We start from the raw sequence: 26145 nt of genomic DNA, 5'->3' as shown, positions 1-26145 counted from the left end.
TTGGCCTTGCAGTTGATGTTGATGGTTGACCTGGATCAATCCATGATTTTGTGCGTTTGAGATTCTCAAAATAAATCCAATTTTCTTTGCCAATCACAATTCAATGCAAAAAAGCCTTTCATGCCGTTGAAGCAACATTTTATTGATGACTTTTTGGTTTTCCATTTGTCTTTCATTCAGTTGATGTGGCACCCATTTTCCTTCCTTTAAAATCTTCCCATTGCTTGTAAATGAAATTGAACAACATTTAAACTCTTTTCAAGTTGTTTTTGAGTTTGACATGCATCTTCATCCAATAATGCTTGTAATTGTTGGTCTTCAAACTTTTTCGATTGACCTAGAAGTTCTTTGTCTTTCATATTGAAATCATCACCTTTAAAGCATTTTAAACCAGCATTCACAAGTATCTTGAGATGGAGCATGTTCACCATAAGCTTCCCAAAGTATATGATAACTTTTAGCAGCACTTTTCTTCAAAATAATGAATTAAAACTTCCTGCAAATGCTTTTTTGGCACAAAATTTGACATTTTTAAGCGTAAAAATACCTATTATGTTAACACCTTCACAAAATTTGACATATGAAGTTTTGAAGCTTGTTGTCAGTACAACAATATAGCATACATATCAAATAGCACATATATCAACATATATGTAACTCCATCTATTGAAAAAAATCCACATTATTAACTGGTACACCTTAATCTCTGGCCTCAATTTTCTCATTTGCTAACAATGACTAATGATGATACTTTCTTTAGAGAACTGTTGTGAGGATTAGAGGCAGTACATGTATTGACTTTGGTTGATGAGCAGTTTGCAATAAATGTAGCCATTAATAATGATAATGTAAGCTAAATATAAAGCAGTGATTTGGTAAAAAGCAGAAGTAATGCAAATATATTTCCTTCCCCTCCCTCCCCTCTTTTTTCTTTGGATTCTCATCCAATGCTATTTTTTCCATTGCTTTCAGATAGAATGAAAAGGTAGTGGGGAGAGAGAGAGAGAGAAAAACATCGATGTGAGAGAGATACATTGATTTGTTGTCTCCCACACATGCCCCTACCAGGACCCAGGATCAATCCTGCAACCAAGGTACATGCCCTTGACCAGGAATTGAATCATTACCCTTTGGTCTGCAGGCCAGCACTCCAACCATTGAGCCAAACTAGCAGGGCCATTTTCCTATTTTTTAAACCAAAATTTTTATTATTCTTCTCTTTGGAAAGTAATACTTCTTTGTGTTATAGAAAATTGAGAAAATGCAGGTAAATAAAAAGAATGGTTACTACTCAGAAAAATATTTTGATATACGTCTTTCTTTCCCAATCATCTAATTTTTAAAACAAAACTGTGGCTGTGCCATATATATATATATATATATATATATATATATATATATATATATATAGTTTGTTGAACAATATATGTAAACATTTCTGTGCATTAAATATTCTTTTATTATGTGATTTTTAATGGCCCCATAGATTTCCATTTGGGTGGCTGTAACATAATTTATTTAATATACTTCAATTATTGGTTATTTAGCCTGTTTCTAATATTGATGTTGTTAAATCTTTACACACTTACTTGATTATATTCTTTTTTTTTTTTTTTTTAAATCAATCTTTATTGTTCATATTATTACAAAGGTTCCTCATTTCTTCCCCCCTCCACCAGGTTCCCACCCCACCCTCTGCCCCCTCCCCATCCCCCATTGTCCTCATCCATAGGTGCACAGTTTATGTTCAGTCTCTTCCTCCCTCCCTTTCCCCGATAGTAAATCCCTTTTCAGATAGTAAATCTGTTACTTAGCATTTTCTCATATCAATAATACCTCCACATGCCCAATGATACACTTCACACAAAAGACATTTTCAAATAGGTCAACCAGCCTCATCCAGGCCCCACCCAAGGCACTCACAGATCAACACCCCAGCGCTATACTAACTCAACACATCCAGATCTAAGCCTTCATCACTTGATTCAGCAGACCCTCAAGTTCCCGCAAAAGTTTCCAGCCATGTCTGAGAGGCAGCCGTGGGCAGGTACAGGCGAGGAGCGAGCTGTTTCGGGCCTGGCTGCTCCGGGCCTGGCCTCTGTTGCTCTGGTTCGTTCCACAACCAGCTGCTCCGGGTCTGGTCACTGCCGCTCCCGACCTAGTTGCTCTGGGCTTGGCTGTTGCTGCTACAGGCCTGGCCGCACCCGACCCGGCTGCTCTGGGACCGGTTGCTCCGGTCCCGGCCGCTCCGGGCCTGGCCGCTCCCAGCCTGTCAGCCGCTGCTCCGGGCCTGGCTGCTCCCAGCCTGGCAGCCACTGCTCCTGGCCTGGCCGCACCAGACCCGGCTGCTCCGGGCCTGGCCGCTCCCAGCCTGGCAGCTGCTGCTCCGGGCCTGGCCGCTCCCAGCCTGGCAGCTGCTGCTCCGGGCCTGGCCGCTCCCAGCCTGGCAGCCACTGCTCCGGGCCTGGCCGCACCAGACCCGGCTGCTCCGGGCCTGGCCGCTCCCAGCCTGGCAGCTGCTGCTCCGGGCCTGGCCGCTCCCAGCCTGGCAGCCGCTGCTCCTGGCCTGGCCGCACCAGACCCGGCTGCTCCGGGCCTGGCCGCTCCCAGCCTGGCAGCTGCTGCTCCGGGCCTGGCCGCTCCCAGCCTGGCAGCCGCTGCTCCTGGCCTGGCCGCACCAGACCCGGCTGCTCCGGGCCTGGCCGCTCCCAGCCTGGCAGCTGCTGCTCCGGGCCTGGCCGCTCCCAGCCTGGCAGCCGCTGCTCCTGGCCTGGCCGCACCAGACCCGGCTGCTCCGGGCCTGGCCGCTCCCAGCCTGGCAGCTGCTGCTCCGGGCCTGGCCGCACCAGACCCGGCTGCTCCGGGCCTGGCCGCTCCCAGCCTGGCAGCTGTTGCTCTGGGCCTGGCCGCTCCCAGCCTGGCAGCCGCTGCTCCGGGCCTGGCCACACCAGACCCGGCTGCTCCGGACCTGGCTGCTCCCAGCCTGGCAGCTGCTGCTCCGGGCCTGGCCGCACCAGACCCGGCTGCTCCGGGCCTGGCCGCTCCCAGCCTGGCAGCTGTTGCTCTGGGCCTGGCCGCTCCCAGCCTGGCAGCCGCTGCTCCGGGCCTGGCCACACCAGACCCGGCTGCTCCGGACCTGGCTGCTCCCAGCCTGGCAGCTGCTGCTCCGGGCCTGGCCGCTCCTAGCCTGGCAGCCGCTGCTCCAGGCCTGGCCACACCAGACCCAGCTGCTCCGGGCCTGGCCGCTCCCAGCCTGGCCGCCGCTGCTCCGGGCCTGGCCGCACCCGACCCGGCTGCTCCGAGCCTGGACGCTCCCAGCCTGGATGCTCCGTGCTTGGCTACTGCTGTTCTGGGCCTGGCTGCTCCCAACCCGGCTGCTCTGGGCCGGGCTTCTCCGGGCCCAGCCACTCCGTGTCTGGGTGTTCCTGGACTGGCCACCCTGGGCTTGGCCGCCTCTGCCTCAGGCCTGGCTGCCACTGCCCCAGGTCTGGCTGCTCCAGTGCTGGCCGTTGATGTTCTTGTTCTGGCTGCTGCTGCTCTGGGGCCTGGCCACTGCTGCTCCGGGCCCAGCTGCCACTGCCTTGTGCCTGGCCACTCTAGGCCTGGTCGCCGCTGTTCCAACATTCTGTCCCTTTTTTCTCTTTTTTTTTTTCTTTAAAAAAAAAAAACAAAAAAACGCATTTATGTTGCAATGTTGGCTGGTGCGTTGAGTTCTGACTTAGTCTTTGATTTTTCAAGATCTTCTTTGTATTCTTTCTTAAGTAATTTTACTATCATTTGCTCTCACTTGATTTCTTCACATTGAGAACTTCTATGGTTTCTTCCTCCTTGTCCTGGGAGCTCAGCAGGTTGGCCTGTGGCACCCCTTTGTTCTCCGCGGGCTCCCGCGCTGCTCCAGCCTGTTGCCGGGGTCGGCGCCGCCCAGGAAGCAGCCCCGACTCCGTTGCCAGCGCTCAGCAGTCGAAGGCTCAGGGGCAGCCCCCCACTGGGGGCCCCGTCGCCTGGCTCCTTGCTGGCGCCCGGCTGGCCGGTGTCCGGCAGGGGCTCCTGCTCCTCGTGGCGTTCCTCCAGTCTGGACCTTTCTTTCTCCCTCCCACTAGGGGAGTCCAGGTTCAGAGTCAACAGACTGTCCTCTGCACACAGTGTGCGCGACTCCGGGGGCTTGGCCTTTCGCCGCGCTCCCAGGACTCCACCTCACAGCTCCGTCTCCCCCTGCCCAAGCCTGGGTCCCCAGGGACTGGCCCAGACCTGGAGTTCGGGGCGGTCTGGACTGAGGCTCAGAGCTGCCGCCGGAGGCTTTGTTTCTTCCGGCTAGGGTAATCCAGCATCAGAGTCAACATTCAGTCCTCTGGCGCCATGTGCGCGCGACTCTGGGGGCCCCGCCTTTCGCCGGGATTCCGCCTCACAGCCCCATCTCCCCCTGCCGGAGCCTGGGTCCCCAGGGTCTGGCACATAACTTGGGGCTCAGCGCTGCCGGTTCGGGGGTTCAGCCCAGGCTGGGGGTTCTATTTCCTTCCTGCTAGGGAACGCCAGGCAGCACCCAGCCCTCTCCTCCTCTCCGGCTGCGACCTCTCCGCGCGTGTGCGTGCGTGCGAGCACGCAGCACGTCTCCGTACCTTAGGCTTTTTTTCAGCTCCTCTGATTTTCCTTCTGGTTTTCTCCCTCCTTCCTATTGTAGAGTTTTCAGTCAGTCGACTACCTGTAGCTCTGGGTAATGTCCACTCTACATTTTAGTTGTATTCCCTTGAAATTGTTGTGAGCTGCTGCGGCTAGGTGTATACCCGAGCAGCCATCTTGGATCCTCTTGATTATATTCTTTTTTAAAATTGATATTTAGAAAGAGAGGAGGGGAGAGGAAGAGGGAGCGAGAGAAACATCAGTGTGAGAGCAAAACATCAATTGGAGCCCAAACAGGTTTGGCTCAGTGGATAGAGCATTGTCCTGCAGACTGAGGGGTCCCTGGTTCGATTCTAGTCGGGGGCATGTTCCTTAGTTGCAGGCACATCCCCGGTGGGGGGGGTGCAGGAGACGGTTGATTGATGTTTCTCTCTCATCAGTGTTTCTGTCTGTCCCTCTCTCTTCCTCTCTGTAAAAAAATCAATAAAATGTATTTAAATAAACATCAATTGGAGGGAACATATGTAATACTTTCAACAATAAATATTTAAAATTAATTAATTAATTAAAAAAACAAACATCAATTGGTTGTCTCTTGCATGCCCCTCACTGGGAATTAAGCCTGCAACCTGGCCATGTGTCCTGAACAGAAATGGAACCAACATCCCTTCAGTGTATGGGACGATACTCAACCAACTGAGTCACACTGGCCAGGGCTGATTATATTCTCATCTTCTTAATAAGAAACTTGTCCAGATGATTGGATCAAAAAACTATGGTACATCTACACAATGGAATACTATGCTGCCATAAAAAAGAAGGAATTCTCATCATTTGCAGCAACTTGGATGGAATTGGAGAACATTATGCTGAGTGAAATAAGCCAGTCAATGAAAGAAAAACACCACATGACCTCACTCATTTATGGATAATAAAGAACATTATAAACTGATGAACCAAAAGATAGATAGAGAGACAGTAAAACAACAGGCAGACTGTCAAATTACAGCAGGGAGGGTAGGGAGATCTGGTGGAGATAAGAGATCAACCGAAGGACTTGTATACATGCCAACCAATGGACATAAAACTCTGGGGAGGGAGGGTATGTATGGGAAGGGGGGACAATGTTAAAATGTGTACACAGATAATAATTTAATAAAAAATGTAAAAGAAAATAAAAATAAAAACATCACTACAAGGAGAATGTGGGGGGGAAAAAAAAAAAGAAAGAAAGAAACTTGTCCAGAAAGACAGAACAATTTCACTACTAATTATGTAAGAAGTTGTCCTGGCTATTCAAAAATGTCATAGTTTAAGTAAAAAAAATAATGGAAAAGTCAATATTTTAATGCAAAGATCATGTTCCATTTTAAATGACCATCTCCCATAGAACCTAGCACATATCCCTGAAAAAACAAATCTGGGACATGGCTTGTGATAGCCAGGAGACGTCAAATAACAGATCCCTTTCTGTACCTAAATATTTGTGGCGAGAGTGAATTGTGCTCCACCCCAGGTATAAGAGTCACATTTCCTTTCTTTCTCCAAATCAAATTTTGTATGTTCCAAATTCCCATACCACAATTCTAGCAGAATATTCAATCCTGATAATTATGGTGACTGCTGCCTCACCCCAGGGTCATGTGAAGAGCTGTTGGTCTAGCTCAGTCCAGCCAGGAAAAAGCCCTCTGGCCTTCAGTCCACCCTGCTACCTCAAATGTGCCGCTTGTCCAAGCTGGTATGGACCCAGACAGGCCAACAGTTCTGCTCTTCACTGGGCTCAGGAGTCAATTGTTACAGCTCCAACTTCCCATGTCAGGGACAGGCCCAGATCCTTGCCACTCAAGGACCCTGAAAAATCTAGGCCCCATCTCAATCTTGAGGAGGCTTTCAAAAATCTCCTTTCCCCTGACTACATGGCTCTCCTGCCTTTCCCCTTCCAGGACAATCAGCCTAATATCCCTCAAAGGTCCGAAGCAGGAGGTCACTCCAGTAGCTCCCTCTGCCGCACACCTTCCCTCACAGCAGGCTTCACACTGCTCGAGCCTGCATATGCAAATTAACCTCCATCTTGTTGGGTTAATTTGCAAACACACTCTGATTGGCTGTGGACATAGTGAAGGTACAATTAGCATTTTTCTCTTTTATTAGTGTAGATAGATATATATATTCTTATTTATGCATGGAACTCTGGTTTGCCAACTGTGGGTATTCATTAGAATCTCCTGGTGGGGGGGAGGGAGGCTTAAAAATATTATCAATGCTTGATCCCACTCTACACCAATTCAATCATAATATCTGGGGATGGGACCCAAACATTGTTATCTTTTAAAAGTTCTCCAAGAGCCCTGTCCTGTATTGCTCAGTTGGTTGAGTGTCATCCCATGTACCAAAAGGTTGCCAGATTAGATTATTTGACAGGGTGTATGCCGGGTTTCAGACTTGATCCCCAGTAGGGGGCATGCAGAAGACAGCTAGTGGATGTTTCTCTCTCCCTCTCTCTCTTTCTAAAAATCAATAAAAAATAAAAAATAAAAACACTTCTCCAAGAGATTCTGATGTGCAACCAGAATTGAGAACTGCTAATATAGAATAATCCGGAAGGCAACATAGGAAAACGATGCTGTGTTTGCCTCCAGAAAGGGACACTGGGGTAAGAATGGGAAGTGTTAGAGGGAGATTTACTTTTTGTTATAAACACTGATTTTTAAAATTTAATATACTTGCATGCTACCTGTTTCCAAGAACAAATGTGTGGTGTGTTTAAAATATATTTTATTGATTTTTTTACAGAGAGGAAGGGAAAGGGATAGAGAGTTAGAAACATCTATGAGAGAGAAATATCAATCAGCTGCCTCCTGCACACCCTGTACTGGAGATGTGCCCACAACCAAGGTACATGCCCATGACTGGAATCGAACCTGGAACCTTTCAATCTACAGGTTATTGCTCTGTCCACTGAGCCAAACCAGTTAGGGCTGTGTGTGTGTTTTTAAAGTAAAGCATTAGTAGTGAGAATGAATGAGAACAGCAAATTAGGAATAATCCATTCAATAATGGAAGTCAGTTTGGAGCCCACTATTTTGGGGCCTCAGAGGAAGTGACCTGTCCTTGGGAATAGTGCTGAGGAGGTGAGTCCTGAAGTGGCCTCTGTCCTGAAATGACTTATTTGTTGACCCAAACAACCCCCACTTACTACACCATTAGTTTCTCATTGGAAAGCAGTTTGAAACAGAGTAATGACTGTAAATATAAGCCTCCGGCTGCCAGTCACCCTTGTGAACAGGAGGAAAAATACTCAGGCTTAGATGGGAGGGGTAAAGTGATCTGGGTTCTGGCTGGTTGGGGTGCTGACCTGCTATTATCAAGGAAAAGCAGATTATTAGCCAGCTCTCCATTAGCAGGGATTTGGTTATCTGTTTCACCTTAGATTCCCACTGCAGAGAGCTGGGGCTTTGGTCAAGGTAAGGTAAGAATGGCAGACCACAGTTCAGTTCCATGCAGTCCCAGGGATGTGTACATGGGGAGATAATGGGGGAGGGGGAGAATGGACCAGGGCACTAAATAGCAGCCTGGGTGGCTGACTGGCAGGGAGATAGGCTGACCCAAAGCTTCCTCTCCAGAACCATCCTTTCCATTGGGTCATTGACACATGCATCTGTTAGCTCCCAGTTCTAAAGGCCACCTCAAAATTCATTACTTGTCAATTGCATGACCTTATTAAGTAATTTAATACTCAGAGCCTCAGTTTCCTCATCTGTAATATCGATTAAATCACCTGAAATAAGAGAAAGAAAATGATAACCATTATTAAATTGAGCCAGTCTTTATTGCTGTCTATTCCAGGGAAACATGGGGTTGGATTCTTCCATCTGACTAACACAGTGAGTGCAGTGGTTAAGAGTGGGCTTTGCAGTCAGATGTAACTGGGTGAAAATCATGCTATTGTCACTAACTATGGGACCTAGGGCAAGTCACCTAACATCTCTGAGTCTCATTTCCTCACCTGTAAAGGAAGAACATAAAATAACACCTCTTTTTGTCAAAAGCTGCTGCGAGGATTAAATAAGAAAATGAATGTGAAGAATTTATGCATCCATATGTAAATATCCAGAAATTGGCAGCTGTTGCCATTCTGCTTATCTTGCAGCTTATAGAGTCTTACTTGACCCTCAAGACTGGAGACAGGCTCTATAAAAGGTGAGAACATTGATGTCCGTTGAAATGAAGTGATTTGTCTCTAGTCATAAGTGGTAGTAGAGTCAGGAGTGAACCCAGGTGTTCTGGTTTCCTGATATGGCTTCTGGTTCTGGAAGCCCTGTATCTGGTGGGTTACAGAAACTTGAGGATCATCTCTAGATAAGAAAGGGAGTTCCTTAAATGACTATGCAGAGATTCACTGGAAAGGAAGGAAAGGGAAATTAACCATTTTGCTTCCTTCACAAGTCTTCTTACTTTACCACCCAGTATGCTTCCATAGGCTATAAACAAGGAGAAGAATGAACAACTTAATATATACTCAACATCAAAATCAAGTAAGGATATGTTTGAGTCCTAAATTTAGAATGCCATGTTTATTTTTAAATTAAAAGCAGGTACACTGGGGAAAATATAAAGAATCTTCAAAGAAAACTTGAAAACACACTTCCGTGCACTCTTGACTCAACATTGAAAAAGAATGTCAAGCTGAACAGTTGACTAATGACAACCCTCGTTGAGATGTCTGCTCTTAGCAATATTTTCAAAAGCATCAAAGTTATTCTGCTGGTAAATTATCAAATCTGCTTGAAATTACTGTTAGATTCCAGTCATATCTGTCTATTCATGAAAAGCTAAATAAGCAAACAAACAAACAAAAAACTAATAAAACTAACAATACGTAGTCATATCAATTGATGCAGAAAAAGCATTTGACAAAATCCAACACCCTTTCTTGATAAAAAAAAAAACTCTCAGAAAAGTGGGAACAGAAGGATCATACCTCAACATAATAAAAGCTTTCTATGACAAACCCACAGCCAACATTAAACTCAATGGGCAAAAACTAAAACCATTTCCCCTAAGAACAGGAACAAGACAGGGTGCCCACTCTCACCACTCCTGTTCAATATAGTGCTGGAAGTACTAGCCATTGCAGTCAGACAAGAAAAGAAATAAAAGGCATCCAAATTGGAAAAGAAGAAGTAAAACTGTCCTTATTTGCAGATGACATGATATTATACATAGAAAACCCTAAAGACTCCATAAAAAAATTATTAGACTTAATAAATGAATTCAGCAATGTAGCAGGATACAAAATTAACGCCAAGAAATCAAAGGCATTTCTAGACACCAATAATGAACTTAAAGAGAGACTAAAAAAGCAAAAGACAGAAGGAAGGCCAAGAGATACATGAAAACCTGCTCAAAGTCACTAATCATCCGAGAGATGCAAACCAAAACAACAATGTGGTACCATCTCACACCTGTCAGAATGGCTATAATCAACAACTCAACAAATGACAAGTGCTAGCCAGGATTCAGAGAAAAATGAATCCTTATACACTGTTGTTGAGAATGCAGACTGGTGAAGCTACTGTGGAGAACAGTATGGAGTTCCCTCAAAAAACTAAAAATGGAACTCCCATTTGACCCAGTGATCCCACTTCTAGGAATATATCCCAAGAAAACAGAAACACGAATCAGAAAGGATATATGCACCCCTATGTTCATAGCAGCACAATTCACCATAGCTAAGATTTGGAAACAGCCTAAGTGCCCATTAGCAGATGAGTAGATTAAAAAACTGTGGTACATCTACACAATAGAATACTATCCTGCAGTAAAGAAGGAGTTCTTACCATTTGCAACAGCATGGATAGTCCAGGAGAGCATTATGCTAAGTGAAATAAGCCAGTCAGAGAAAGATAAATATCACATGATCTCACTCATTTATGGAATATAATGAACAACATAAACTGATGAATAAAAACAGATCCAGAGACAGAGAGACATCAGAACGTCAAGTCTCAGGGAAGGTAGGGGAGAGTGGGGGTAAGAGGGAGAGATCAACCAAAGGATTTATATGCATGCATATAAGCCTAACCAATGGACATAGAAAACTGGGTAGTGAAGGCATGAATTGGGGAGGTAGGATGGGGGGTAATGGGGGAATAAGGACACATAATACCAAAATCAATAAATAAAATTTTAAAAACTAACAACAAACTTTGGCTTTTAAGTTTGACTTTTCATTAAAAAATACATATAAATCAGAGAGTGGACAGTTCTGGCTGATGATAAATCAAGAGGGCATAATAGGATGTGAATGGCAAGGAGTGTGTCGCTGAGGAGAAAGCAGGCCTTTAGGCTGAGACCTGAGACACAAGAAAAACCGGGTAACTGACACTCACAGGCGGAAGTAGCCAGAGAACATCCAGTGCCCTAAAGATAATAGGGATGATTTTAGTTTACCTATAAATGTCAAGGAAAGCCACTGAGGAGAATTGGAATGACAATTTATATTTATTTTACTTTTTATTTTATTTTTTTACATTTTAAAAAGAGCCTCTGGCTCTTGGGCCTTTCGATGGAGAATAAGTTACACTCGGGTAAGAAAATCTAACTTTCTAGCCGGCCTTTCCCATTCAGGGCCTCCGTTTTCCCATCTGTACAAGGGGGTGGGAAGGAACCGGGTCCCAAGGCGTCAGATACAAGGACGATGCTCCTCGCAAACGCAGAGCCCTCTCCAGCTCGAGGCAGAGCGCTTCCGCGCCATTCTGGGCACTGTCTCCTCGCCGCCCTCCGCGGTTACGGTGGAGACCCGTGAACACCCACTTTCGTGATTCACCACCTCGAGAAGGAAGGGAGCAGGGACCGCCCCACAATCCGGGACGCGTGGCCTTCCAGCCCAGGTCAGCCAATCGCGAGGGGAAACGCAGCGGGGGGGGGCGGCGCCCCCTCCAGCCCGGCCCGGTCATTGGCCGGCGGCCGCGTCTCTTGCCCGCGGTGCCACGTGACTGCCACGGCCGGGCTTTCGCTGGGGATTGCTCTCCGCACCCCTCGGCGGCTACCTGGCCTCGCGCCCCCGCGTCCTGGTAGCCGGGCCCCGCCTTCTGGGGCCGGAAGATGGGCGGGGAAGGGGACGAGCCGGTAAAAGGGAGGCCGGCTCCGGGCCGGCGGCCACTGCCCGCGCGGTCGTGTGCCCTCTGCTCCGCACCGCGGAAGACGCTGCGCGGGGCATCGTGGCGCGGGGCGGCGCAGACCTGAGAGGTGAGAGGAGGGGAGGGGACGGAGCGGGGCGGGGGGTGGGGGGAGCGATGCCGGCCTCCGCGCGGCCCGCCGCTGCTCTTAGGGTGGTCCCGGCCTGGGTCCCGGCCGTGCTGGGAGGAAGCTCGGACCAACCAGGACCAACCATCGCCGAGGGCGTCGAGGGCAATTGCCGGGGGTCATTCCGTGGGTAGGCAGAGGCGGGGCAGGGCAGGTGTCAAAGCCCCACTCCCCACCTGTTCGGCCGGCCCCGCCCCGCTCCTCCGGCTGCGTGCTTGGCTCCTCCCTCCAGCCCACGCCTCCTGCTCGGCGCAGATAAGAGTGCTGCTCTTCGGACAAGCCCTCACTGAGCAATGTGGAACCCAGGTTTCTGAGGGCAAAACCCAGGAGAAGGAGCTGCCACCACTACCCTCTTTCTCCTCCCCCACAAATGGGACACCTGAGACCTGGACACCAGAGGGGGCTTGATTGTCTTGTTTTTTTAAAATCACACACCTGGTGAAATATACATCAGGACCTGTATGTACTTCTTGCAGATTCATAGGCTAACTTGAGATTCTTTCGTGGATAGATGGGGACACTGAAAGGACAGAGCGAGAACCAGGCCTTGCCTAGATCATTTGCAGAGCTAGGGCTTGTAGTCCCCAACTCACAGAATGTCAAACTGGGCCCTTCCCTTGCAGGGATTGGGGACTGTGGTGAGTTAGAAGCATTTAAGACTTAAAACTCCTATCTGGTACCTATTCTGTTACCACCGACACACACACACACACACACACACACACCTTAGTGCCTAGGGCTCTTTATGTGAAATCTAGAACTAATGTGATTATCCAATATTAGGGTAAGCAGAAGTTCTTGTTTTTGAAAATTGAGTCAAGCCCTAGCTGGTTGGCGGACTAGAATAGAATGGGGTGCATAGAATGGGGTGGGTGGACTGAAGGGTCGGGGGCATAGGAGAGGCAACTAATTGATGTGTCTCTCTCACATCAATGTTCCTCTCTGCGTCTCTTCCCCTCCCACTCTCTCTCTAAAAATCAATGGAAAAATACCCTGGGGGAGGATTAACTCAAAATAAATAAATAAATAATTGAGTCAAGAAATGGAGAGCTAAATCTGTTTGGAAGGAAACCAAGTAACTGAAACTCACAGGCCCCTGCCTGCTGATGCCCTTTTTCCCCCTTCACGACTCTCAAGGGTCAGAGACTAGTAGATATCATTTATTGAGCAAATGCTATATGTCAGGCAGTGTGCTAGGTGCTTTACTTATGTTAGTTTTTTAACACGCCTGCAAGTTAGGTGATGCTGCCCCCATTTTATAGGTGAGAAACTGATGCTGAGTAAAACGAAGTTTTTCACCCAGTGCCATGTTGTTAAACCGTATAGCTGGGATCTGTCTGACTCCAGATCATACCCAGTACTTCTTCAAGTTTGGCCTTCAGCTCACTGGCTCAGAATCATCAGGCTGCAGAGTCTTAGATCTCATCCTTGGACTTTCCTGGGAACCTGCATTTTAATAGATCTCTGGTTTAATATAGAAAGTACAGTACTGTAATGTGCTGCCTCCTAGGGGAAGATCTGGAAATGACACGGCTTTGTTGAGATCTAGTTTAGGTTTACTAGGTGTGATTTTTTTTTTATTATTGACATAACTTTTAGTGAGCATAAACCCCCAGGCAGATACTTGCCAAACTGTATAATGTCTTGACACAAGCTTGGTTATTGTGTGTGTGTGTGGGGGGGGGGGGATGGACAGAGAGGGGTAACTCCTTTTTAAAAAACATTTCTTTCATTTATTAATTCACTCAATAATATTTGCTAAAAATTTAATAAAATGGCAAATTACTGCTCTCATGAAAAAGATAGAAAAAAATAAGTGCATGGTAGGCGATGGTGAGAGGGTCAGGGAGAAAAATAGAGCAAAGTAAAGGAGATAGGAGTGGAAGGCAGGGATGTGCTCAGCAGCAGCATGGTGGCGGCAGTAGTGCTATTTTATATATCGTGTCTAGCAAGGAACTGATTAAGGCTGAATTTGAAAAAAATTCTATAGTTCCAGTTAGAGGGGCAGCAAAAGTAAATGGAATAAGAGCCTGCTTGCCTTGTTTGACCATTGCCTGGGATACAAACTATTCTAACCAAAATGTAGGCTACAGACATAAATTTTACATCATTATTTCTAATGGCAAAATAAAATGAAAATATTACCAATGCAGGTGTGTAATATGAAAGGTAAAAGTAACTTCATTCTTAGCTTTTTACCAAACCTAAGTCAAGCAGTTTGCTCCCTTCACCAATTAAAATTAATCATAATCCAGAAATGTGTTGAGAACTTGGCCACAGAGTATTACTTTGAACTAGCTCCTAGACCTCTTAGCAAGGAAACAAATTTTGGGGCCATGTGGTAGTTTATTTTTAACCATTTACTTATTTATTATTGGTTTAAAATCTTTATTGTTCAAAGTGTTACATAGGTGCCCTTTTTTCTCCCCTTAATCCCTTATAGCTCACTCCCTGCCAGGGGCTATGTGGCATTTTAGAGTTAAGCTTGGAAATTGGAAGATGAGGTTCGGGAATCTGGTTCTACCAGTTGAGCAAGTAACTAAAGTTTGAGTTTTCTCATATTAGAGATAGAATTCATACGCTGTTCTCAAATTTATTGAGGAGGCAAATGGGAGGTGTATTTGAAATATTTTTGAAAGCAGCAAATTACTGTGCAAGGAACTACCCTATATAATAAAACCCTAATATGCAAATCGACGGAACCACGGAACTACCAGTTGCTATGATGTGCATTGACCACCAAGGGGCAGAGGCTCAATGCAGGAGCTGCTCCGTGGTGGTCACTGTGATCCCACACTGGGAGCACCACTCAGCCAGAAGCCAGCTCACAGCTGATGAGAGCAGCGGTGGTGATGGGAGCCTTTCCCAGCTCGGCTGCAGAGCTAAGGACCCCTCGTGGGATGTCTGACTGCCTAGGTTGGCAGTCGGACATCCCCCGAGGGATCCTGAACTGCAAGAGGGCATCGGCCAAACTAAGGGACGCCCCACCACCACCACTAGTGCACGAATGTCGTGCACCAGGGCTCTAGTCCTATATAATAAAAGCATAATATGCTAAGTGCCTGACCTTTCGACCTTTCATCCAGTTGCTATGATGCGCACTGACCATCAGGAGGAAGATGCTCCACCCTGTAGGTTAGCTTGCTGCTGGGGTCCGGCCAGTCAGGACTGGCCAAGATATCCTAGACACACCCTGGAGCCCTCCAGTAGTCTCTCACCACCCCAGTCATGCACTGGTGGGCCCCTCGGCCTGGCCTATTACCACTCGCAATCTGGGCCCCCTTGTGGAATGTTGGAGAGCCGGTTTCAGCCCGATCCCTGCAAGCCAGGCTGAGGGACCCCACTGGTGCATGAATCTATGCACCAGACTTCTAGTTTAATATATTTGATCATGATTTTACATTAAATTATTTTCTTCTTGGGTATTTTATTATTGTGTTTTATATGGGGCTTTATACTAGAATCAGTATGTCATAGTGCTTGTACTACTGATATAAGCCTTATGGTGGCTCTTAGACATAAATGAACATTACTAATTTGTAATAACAGAATATAAGGAAGATTTATTTTTTTTGGTCTTCATTATATTTACTTGAAGCTTCACCAAATGTTCATTTCAATAAACAGATACATAGCCATACATAACAGGCATGAGGCATCGTTTAGTGCTGAGTTATATGGAAATGAGAATAACTTGGTATCTGTCCTTGAATGTATACTCTAGTTACTCTAGTGTGAGAGACACATAAACTTAAGTGTTAAATAGTTATATGTTATGTTTTTCTTATGTCTCTTTTGCATATCTTAGGTTTGGAAAAGTCTTTTGATTCAGAATTCACCAAGAGTTGTTCCAAAACAGAATGACAGAACATAAGAAGTGCAGTAGAGAGGGGCCTGAAAGTAGGAAGTGAGAAGAGAGTTACAGATTGGTTGCCTTGAGGAATGAAGACCGGTGTGTATCCACCAATCTGATTGACTTGCTCAGGGTATGTGGCCATCTAAATCTATTCTTTTTTTCCTTATTTACTTAAAAAAGTTATCAGAGTGTCTGTTATTTTACTTTTGTTTAGTGGGATGACCATTCATCCTAAACAAAATATGGGGTAGTTTTACGTGTCTTGTGATCTTAAATGGGTTTTGGGTCCTGGACTATGACATTTTGGTAATATTAGGTTTATAGAACCTCACAAGGTCCTATTTTTATGTCAGTCCCAAAACAGAAAACTTCCTGACTCCTCCATTTAGTATACTTTATCTCTCTCTGGCTATAGACATAAATTTGTTTATTTATTCAAAATTTTTATAAGCCTGTTCTCTGAGAGTTACAATATTTCATTAATTGATGATTACAATGATGAAAAGATGTCCTTTCCTCCCAGAGCTGGAGAGAATCCTACTGAACAAATACAAGAGGGTGGTTGGTACTGTAACAGAGTGCAGAATGCTTTGGGACGGAGAGGGTATAATGATTTGTTTGAGCTAGGAAAGATTGGTCAGTGCTTTGTATAAGAGGTTGAATTTTAATGGGTTTTAAAAATGATTGACAGGCAGAGAGGTGGATGGCCATGCTAAGTTAAGCTAGCAGCTAACACAAAGACACTGATTTGTGAAGTATTTGGCAAACAGTGTAATGCTTTGAGAACCTCTTGCTTTTTCCTCCTCTTTTACTCTTATTACAAGATTTTTCTGTTGTTATAGTTGCCCCTTCTTTTTGGTCAATTTTATCTTTTTTCCCATAGTTACTAATGAAAGGTCTTATGGCACTAGTTCTGTAGTTTAGGACCCAGAGATGCAAGACTACCTAGTTACCCTCCAAGTAGAAGTACAGAGCAACATTATGCCTCTCTTCAGTGTGTGCACTTAGAATAGTAAAGCGAACTTTTATTTGCATGAACAGGGCAGATATGACTCTGCACTATAAGAGAATAGATTAGATCAAAACTTTCCAGAGCATATATCAGACACTTGCTCAATCAGCCCACCCAGGCTCTTGACATTCATATGCTTAATAATCTTGTATCAACTTCTCTATCCTCTTTACTACCAAGTGAAGGAGTGTTGTTCGAAGGCCTAAATGCATTCTGCCCTAGTTTCTTTAAAAACAAACAAAAAAACAACAACACAACAACATTTATTTTTACTCTTTCACTTGCTTTTTCTTCTTTATGTTTATTTTCAGCAAATTAGGGAATTAAAGAGCCTCTCCCCCCTCCCACTACTACCCTCCCCCCAAAAAAAGACCATCTTCCTTGTTTTAGGGACTTGCAGGTGGGGATGAAGGTTTGGGACCAGATCCTATTTGCAGCATATCTGGATGTGAAAACCTGAAAATAAGATAGTTGATAGCATATAGAAAGGAGGAACTAGGCCATCCTGATACCCTCTCTGGAGGAAAAAATTATAGGGGGAACCAGGCAGGGATGGAAAAGAATCCTTGAATGATTTTTACTCTCAGGAAGTCCTGTATCCAGTGAACTATTTGCTTTGACTTGGCTGTTTATGGTCTGGTTCTTTTTTTGTTTTGTTTTTTGTTTGTTTGTTTGTTTGTTTGTTTGTTTTTTATCAAGACAAATGAGGCTCAACTAAATGTGACTATAAGATACCTAACCACAAAACTAAACTCCTTTTAACTATCATGAATGACAAGCAGGGCTGTTAAAATGTTGAGCACTGAGAATTACTTAATGAGGTAACTCTGTATTTTCTCTGGGGTAGGAGGCTAAAGTATCTGTCTTCAGAAATGTCTTCGGAAAATACAGAGCAACATGACCTTTCAGCCACGGACTCACTTGAAGGAAAAGACCAATACAGTCCTCCATCTTTGATCCATATGGAGCTTGAAAAGGAATCAAGTACTGACTTCCAGCAACTTGAAGCCACAAATCAATGCAGACATTATCCTAGGATCCACATGGAGCCTCAAGAGAAATCAAATACTAACTTTAAGAAATTCATCAACAAAAAACTACAGAAGAGTTGCCAGTGCAGCCCAACCAAAGCAAAACATATGATTTTTGGTTTCCTTCCCTTTTTGCAGTGGCTCCCAAAATATGACCTGAAGAAAAATATTTTAGGAGATGTGATGTCCGGCTTGATTGTGGGCATCTTGTTGGTGCCCCAATCCATTGCTTATTCCCTTTTAGCAGGCCAAGAACCAATCTATGGTCTGTACACATCATTTTTTGCAAGCATCATATATTTCATATTTGGAACTTCCCGTCACATCTCTGTGGGCATTTTTGGAATACTGTGCCTTATGATTGGTGAGGTAGTTGACCGAGAACTAATCAAAGCTGGCTTTGACACTGCCCATGTTGCCCTGTCGTTAGGAATGGCTTCGAATGGGAGCACATCATTAAACCAGACATCAGACAGGATATGTGACAGAAGTTGTTATGCAATTACAGTGGGCAGCACCGTAACCTTTATGGCTGGAGTTTATCAGGTAAGAAACAATGGAATGAGAGTGATGGTTTCTGACCAAAGAAATCACTATGCAAGGTCACCTGAGGGACTGGAAGGGAGCTCTGCCCGCCTAAGTTATGGCCACCCTGCCAGCCAAGCCGCCATAATCCCGCCTCCCCTGCCTCTGCCTCAGCCAACATCCAACCCGCCTGCTGTGGGCTCATTTTAACTAATGGGACACTTAGTTTAATGAGCAGAGTTTGCATAACAGGAACTTGCTAATTAAATTTTAAACCTTGTAAAAAAAAAATCACTATGCAAGAAATCTCAGATCTGTAAGGGATCTTAGATATCACAACAATTAAAACTATTATTTATTAAATGCTCAAAATATCTGAGGAGTAAAGCCAAAATTCAAACCCTGGTTTGACTCTCTAGGAAAAATAAAGCTGCTTTTCTTTTCTCAACTCCAGGTTGCCCTTAACCAGTGAATTTCAATCAACCAGATTTTAATTATTTGGTTGTAAAAACTGAGACCAGAAAGGGACCCCAGACCACCTAATACAACTCTTTGATTTTATATGTTAGGAAAAATTGCTTTGCTTGAGATTATGTAGGTTGGTTATTGGCAGAGTCAGCATTACCAGGCAGGCAGGAATGGTAACAGCATTGGAATTAGGAGAGGAAGAGTGCAGGAGTTTTTCAAACTATAGATGACCACCCCCTCTTTCCTATAGAATTGCTAAGATAGTAGTTCTCTTGGATTGTAGCACAGGAAAAAAAGTTGAAGAACACTATGTTAATTATCAACCAGGAGAAAGGATTAGAAATGAAATTCTTCTTGGTTCTCCTATAGAATCCACTAATCTTCCATTATCATCATGCCCCTGCCTTCTGGCATCAGAAGTCAGTGCCAGAATTACATCTCTATTGCAGGCATTTGAAACCAATAAGGGAAGAGGAAGAGTAGCTCGCTTTATTTGGGTTTGGATGAAGAGCAGAGGAAGTGTACAGAGAGTTGTTTTAGGAGTTTAAGAAGGTAGGACAGTCCTAAGTCACTGTCTCATCTAGGCTAATGAATAATAGTGTGCTTATCCCTCTGAGTGTCGTAAAATGAGCCCTGTCTCTAAAATGAGAGGATTGATATATGATTGTGTTTTTCTCTAGCTCTGGTATTCTGTGATGCTCTGATATGTCTCCATGCAAAAAAAAAAAAAAAAAAAAAAAAAAAAGCCAGAGTAATACAGAATTTAGTGACTCTTTTCCATTTATATTTTAACACTTGTATACTCTTCCTTCCAGGTAGCGATGGGCTTCTTTCAAGTGGGCTTTGTTTCCGTCTACCTCTCAGATGCCTTGCTGAGTGGATTTGTCACTGGTGCCTCCTTCACTATTCTTACATCTCAGGCCAAGTATCTCCTTGGGCTCAGCCTTCCTCGGAGTAGTGGCGTGGGCTCACTCATCACTACTTGGATACATATCTTCAGAAACATCCATAAGACCAATCTCTGTGATCTCATCACCAGCCTTTTGTGCCTTTTGGTTCTTTTGCCAACCAAAGAACTCAATGAGCACTTCAAGTCCAAGCTTAAGGCACCAATTCCTACTGAACTCATTGTCGTTGTGGCAGCGACATTAGCCTCTCATTTTGGAAAACTGAATGAGAAATACAATACCAGCATTGCTGGACATATTCCCACTGGGTTTATGCCACCCAAAGCACCAGACTGGAACTTAATTCCTAGTGTAGCTATAGATGCAATAGCTATGTCTATCATTGGCTTTGCTATCACTGTATCACTTTCTGAGATGTTTGCCAAGAAACATGGTTACCCAGTCAGAGCTAACCAGGAAATGTATGCCATTGGCTTTTGCAATATCATCCCCTCCTTCTTCCACTGTTTTACTACTAGTGCAGCTCTTGCAAAAACATTGGTTAAAGAATCAACAGGCTGTCAAACTCAGCTTTCTGGTGTAGTGACAGCTCTGGTTCTTTTGTTGGTCCTCCTGGTAATAGCTCCTTTATTCTATTCCCTTCAGAAAAGTGTCCTTGGTGTGATCACTATTGTAAATCTCCGGGGAGCTTTACGTAAATTTAAGGATCTGCCCAAGATGTGGAGGGTTAGCAGAATGGATACAGTTATCTGGTTTGTAACTATGCTCTCCTCTGCACTGATAAGTACTGAAATGGGCCTACTTATAGGTGTTTGTTTTTCTATGTTTTGTGTCATCCTCCGTACTCAGAAGCCAGAGAGTTCATTGCTTGGCTTAGTGGAAGAAGCAGGAATTTTTGAATCCACATCTGCTTACAAAAACCTTCAGGCTAAGCCAGGCATCAAGATTTTCCGCTTTGTAGCCCCTCTCTACTACATAAACAAAGAATGTTTTAAATCTGCTTTATACAAAAAAACTCTCAACCCAATCTTAGTGAAGGCAGCTCAGAAGAAGGCAGCAAAGAGAAAGATAAAAAAGGAAACAGTGGCTCTCAGTGCAATTCAGGATGAAGTTTCAGTGCAACTTTCCCATGATCCCTTGGGACTCCATACCATAGTGATTGATTGCAGTGCAATCCAATTTTTAGATACAGCAGGGATCCATACACTGAAAGAAGTTCGCAGAGATTATGAAGCCATTGGCATACAAGTTCTGCTGGCTCAATGCAATCCCTCTGTGAAGGATTCCTTGGCCCGGGGAGAGTATTGCAAAAAGGAAGATGAAAGCCTCTTTTATAGTGTATATGAAGCGATAGCTTTTGCAGAAGAATGTCAAAATCAGAAAGGAATATGTTTTCCCAATGGTCTGAGTCTTTCCAGTGACCAATTGGATAAGTAGATGAAAAGAAGAACAATGTCTAGCCAGTAGCAACTTGCATACTTGAAATTTTAACCTATTGGCTAGTCATTATTCTTAGAAGCTGATGGCCTTCGTAGATACAGAAGTGCAGCAGAGCTTATACTTGGGCAGAATCAGAAGAAAATGTTGTGGTTTTAAGCTTTCTTGCAAATAGGGAGTGCTCTTGGTATTAAATATCAATTGAACTGTGAAGTAGCCCTTAACCTTAATGATCATGATCATCGTCTTTTAAAAAAAAAAAGTTTTTATTGATTTTTTTTTTTTGAGAGAGATAAGGGAAAGGGAAAGAGAAATAGAAATATCAATGTGAGAAATATCTATCAGATGCCTTCTGCAACCTGGGCATATGCCCTGACTAGGAATTGAACCAGTGACTTCTTGGTGCATAGGACACCTCTCAACCAACTGAGCCACACTGCCCAGGTATGACCATCCTCTTTGAGGAGATATGCACTTGGACTCTCCCTTCTCTAGGAGATAAAGGAGTGACATTGGCATTTATATGAGACATGCTCTAGCCTATATGATTGGCTCTTTGGAGAGAGAGGGGAAAGGAGGCAGGGAAAGAATGTTGTGTCTGATACTGGACCAACAGATCAAGAGACCTCTGGAGCACAAGGTAATAACTATTCAAGTTTTTTTCTTTTCTTATTTGTACTTCTCCATACCCAGTTTCTGCCCTCCAGATGGCAGTGAGATCTTTGACTTTTAATAGGAAAATACTATTCCTTTCCTAAAGGCAGGAAACCCTAGGCACAGACCCATCAGAAGACTGATGGTTGAGTATGTTTGTGAAATCCTACCAGCTAACTTCACATTATACAGAACATTCTTTGTAAGCCCGTTTTTCATCATACCTTTTTGTTGTAAGGAGGTAAACAAAGAGCTCTTCATAATCAGCAAAAATAATTGGAATCTTCCCTGACTTTTCAGTAATCTCTGTCCCTGTTTCTGAGTGTTTCTCAACTTAAAATTGAGTCTAGGAGTTATAATGATAAATTCAGGGTCTGTGATCCTTATTAATGTTTTTAATGAATTTGGTAGAGCTATAGATGAGCTATAGGTTCTTTTTGGAATCAGTGCAAGTAATTCCTTAGTTTTCAGTAATTTAGTGTATTTTCCATGGAATCTGCCCTAAACTGCTATGTCTGATTACCGATGACAAGCTTGCTAGATAAAAGACAGAATGCTGACTCTGCAATTCTATACAGTATTTTAAATGAGCTTGAGGCAAACTGTTAAGGACAGATTACAAATAGGAATGATTGGCAGTTGCCCTTAAGAATTTGTTACTTAGTGATTTCTTTCCTTCCCATGGCATTTTAGCAAGGGTCAATTGGGGATTGATAGTCTTCCTGAAATAGAAATGCATGGCAGTAAGCATTAGCTTTGTTTTCACTAAAACATGTACAGATTAATTATTGATGTTCCTTTGGAAGCTTCTGTGCATTCTTTTCTGTTGGTTAATCATTTGTTTTTAATACTTCTTGCCTTCCTCCCCCAAGCTAAGTTTGAATCCAGACCATTATAGATGTCTAATGCTGCCTGACAGAGTAGAGTACATCTTTAAGACAACTCTATAATTTAGCAAACACTAGCACAGTAAAAAAGGAAAAAAAAAGTATTAAAAAATTGAAAAGCTCCTTAGCAGAATGGAGTGACAGAATTTGACCTTTATCTAACCTTTCTCTTCATATGTGGATATGAACAATTCTGGAGCTTTATGCATTTAGCAAAGTCTTTAATTGTGCTTTAATTAGTATCTCTCCCACTCAAGCAAAAAAGATTCTGCTTTTGGTAACTAGTTGTAAAAACATTTAAGATTTCCTAAGAATTTATATCTTACACTTTCTGCTTGGGTTGAGTTTGGCCTATATGTACATGTCTTAAAAATTTTTTCCTGGTGGTTTGAAGAAATCAAATGTGAAACCAAAGCTTAATTCACTAGGATTTCATTTCCTTTGCTTTCTTGCTCAAAGTCTTTCACTTTTAGTTCACTATGTGTTATTTTACAAGTTTTATTGATACACAAATATCTTGCTTACTCTAATTTTCATGTCTAAATGAAAATTACTCATTGCTTATTGACAAATGTACAAAATTCTGAATATCTTAAAATGGCCATTTAATTGAAATGTATTGTGTACACACTTAATCTTTAAAACTTTACAACCTTATATTTTTTTAATTTGCTATAATAAGAGGAGTGGAGGGTACTCATGCACAGAGAGACTAAGGATTGACATTCAGAGGAGGGGTGAAAGGAATAGATCATTGAAAAGACCATCTCTGACTAAACAAGGGAGAAAACAGAGGCATTCAGTTGAATAGGATCCAATCCCTGGTTAACCCTGCATAACTGTAGGGAGGTCAGGATTAGAAGTCACACCTTAGTTTGAGAGCAAGGTCAAAACTGGGTTCTGCTTTTAGGAGAGGGGCACAGATTCACCAAATTTGAGAGAGTTGAGGAGCATGCAGTAGCCAGCGTTGGGACAAAGGCCCAGGTTGACCTACTGTGGAGCACTAGTGACGATAGTACTGTCTGTGCCTCTGATGGGAGTAAAATGGACAGATGTCTAGTTGACAATTACTTGAAAAAAATTTTCCATTGAGACCAAAGGAAAACAAGATTTGGGTAGACTGACTTAGCTTTTAAACAATAGTAGACATTGAAGCCAGATTTGTTGCTAAATTTACAGTATGGTAAATGGTCTTTAAATGTATATTGTGTTCTCTTAGTAATTTGTCTGGGTGTTAGCTCTGATCTTAAAAAAGGGCTGCAGTGTATTTCTTCAGAACTTAAAATTGAGTCTAGGTAGGAGTTATAATGATAAATTCAAGGTCTTGAGCCTTATTAAAGTTTTTAATGAATTGTTTTCCTCTATGTAGTGGAATAGATGAACTGTATGTTTTTGCATCAATATAGATAATTCCTCAAACACTTCCTGAAGACCTATGCAGAACTCTAGGGTTCCGGGACTCTGATACCAAATCCAGTAGGTGAACCATGTGGTAACTCAGTGACACACAGGGGCACTTGGAGGTGCTTTATGGAGGAGCTGGACTGAGCCTGGACAGAGGTCTTGGCAGGAGGCAGGCAATCGAGGCAAAGAAGGAGGCCAGGGATGCCTCCGTTTGTTCAGGGAACAATTCCACAGTGACATCATTCCATAGGATTTAGACTTTGCTTAATTTTTTCTGTTCTTTAATGTTTCTCCCCGCACCCTGCAGTGTTTTCTTTATCTGTTATAGTGATGCCTTATTTGAAATGGCTTAAAAACTGCAAAAGGAGGAAATTGGATCTAGAAAACTTTTAGGCTCTGAAGTAATTTGGCTTTTTTTAAAAAAGTAAAGATTTTTTGTGTGTTTGTTTCAGATTAAGTTTATTTAGAAAGTTACATGGGTAGTAGAAGTGAGTCAGCGGGGCTGCCTGAGCTCAGGAAACATGTTGCAGAAGCAAAAGAAGGGCCCTTGGAGCCGAGGAGGAAGAAAGGCAAAGCCTGATGGGCAGAGGAAGGAAGGAAAAGGCTCAGGCATGCTCCCAAGAGGAGAGCGCTGGTAGAAAGATTTTAGATAATCATAAACGGAATCATTAATTAGAGTGCTAATATTAATAACAAGAATGAAAATTATAATGGAACAGGCCAAAATAATATACCAGCTGGTTTGTTATCAACCTATTATTAAAGTAAAATTCTATTGAAATACTGTAACTTCAAGGTACATTTTAGTTTTTTTAAAAAAATTTATTAGTAACTAGGAATGGAGAATTTGGATGTGGGAGTAGGGGAGATTTATTTTTATAAGATAATTTTTATCCTGACAAGGATTATTTAAAGTTTTTTGCACTTTAAATTTTGATGTAAGCATGTTAAATAAGCATTTTATTAGATTGTAGGGGGTTTGGTATGTATTTTCCTTTCCTCTTAGTGATGTAAAATAGGAAGATATATTGAATTAGGAAAACTGGACACCAAATGCCTTTACTGAAGATACATTGTTTGTAAGTCTACACTGGAACCAGGCATATAACTTTGCTTGGACTTGATTTATGACTCTGAAAAATGACAAATAATCACAATCTTATTACAAAATACCAGTGACTAAATTTCTAACTGAAGGTTTTTAAATTGGCAAATAGACAAGCAGCCTAAGCCAGAAAATATTTTTCATTGCAGATTTAATAAACTTATTTTAAAAAGTTCTCTTCCCCTGCCAGTCTCCATTCCTAAAATAATAAGATAATACTTGGAGCGAAACAGCTGTTGTCTTTTAATTCAAATCAGTTGGGAAATTACTGTTTGAATTCTGATGCTGCCATGATTTCTCAAAAATTAGTGTGAACAAATCAATCTTTAATTAAAATGCTACCTTTTGTCTCCTTGCAATTTTATATACAAATTAAGACAATATCAGGGTGATATATAAATTAACTCAAATTCTGAGTCTTGTCACTTCACTAAAAGAGTATACTGCCTTTTTTTTTTTTTCAATTATTCAAGGCCAGTGACTTTTAGGAATGTTTTATACCACATATATCTTTTTTAATTAAAGCAAGTGCCTTGATGCTATTCCACATAAATCATGCTTAACCCTCTATGGCAGCGGGGGGAATGTCTGGCCCAAGGGCCATATAAGGCCTGCGAAATCATTAGGTCTGGCCCTGCCAAAACATTAGGGGTGAATTAATTGTTTGACGAAATATGGCAGGCTAATTTTTAAGTTGGTAATTTTGTAGGGCCTGCAAATGGTGTTATAAATATCCAAATGGCCGTTGGCAGAATAAAGGTTCCCCACCTCTGCTCTATGGGATAAGTTATTGATGATTGCAGCCTATTGTAGGAGAGGGGGAGTTGATTAATAGCAGATCCTTTTTCTCTGGAAGGATATGTTCATGATGTTTACTACATAAGATCCTATATGTGTTATTTCATTTGCTAATAAATTGTTATGCTAATAAAA

General features: G+C 43.1%; 1 protein-coding gene across 1 annotated transcript; it reads left to right on the top strand.

The window, feature by feature from the left end:
- The first annotated feature begins 11614 nt into the window (after window positions 1–11614).
- Window positions 11615–26145, top strand: SLC26A2 (solute carrier family 26 member 2). Its single transcript, XM_084884215.1, has 4 exons — window positions 11615–11868; window positions 15734–15911; window positions 17641–18370; window positions 19633–26145. Exons 3-4 carry the CDS (start codon window positions 17666–17668, stop codon window positions 21160–21162), a joined length of 2235 nt encoding a protein of 744 aa, XP_084740341.1. The 5' UTR covers window positions 11615–11868; window positions 15734–15911; window positions 17641–17665; the 3' UTR covers window positions 21163–26145.

Source organism: Pipistrellus hanaki, assembly GCF_964339955.1.
Source record: "Pipistrellus hanaki genome assembly, chromosome: 5".
NCBI classification, from domain to species: domain Eukaryota; kingdom Metazoa; phylum Chordata; class Mammalia; order Chiroptera; family Vespertilionidae; genus Pipistrellus; species Pipistrellus hanaki.
This window is presented reverse-complemented; position numbering and strand designations above follow the sequence as displayed.

Bases quoted from the DNA above. Each gene is read 5' to 3' on its own strand.
- SLC26A2 (XM_084884215.1), top strand. From the start codon at position 17,666: ATGTCTTCGGAAAATACAGAGCAACATGACCTTTCAGCCACGGACTCA. The intron at 18,371-19,632 runs GTAAGAAACAAT...TCTTCCTTCCAG, and splicing joins TTATGGCTGGAGTTTATCAG to GTAGCGATGGGCTTCTTTCA.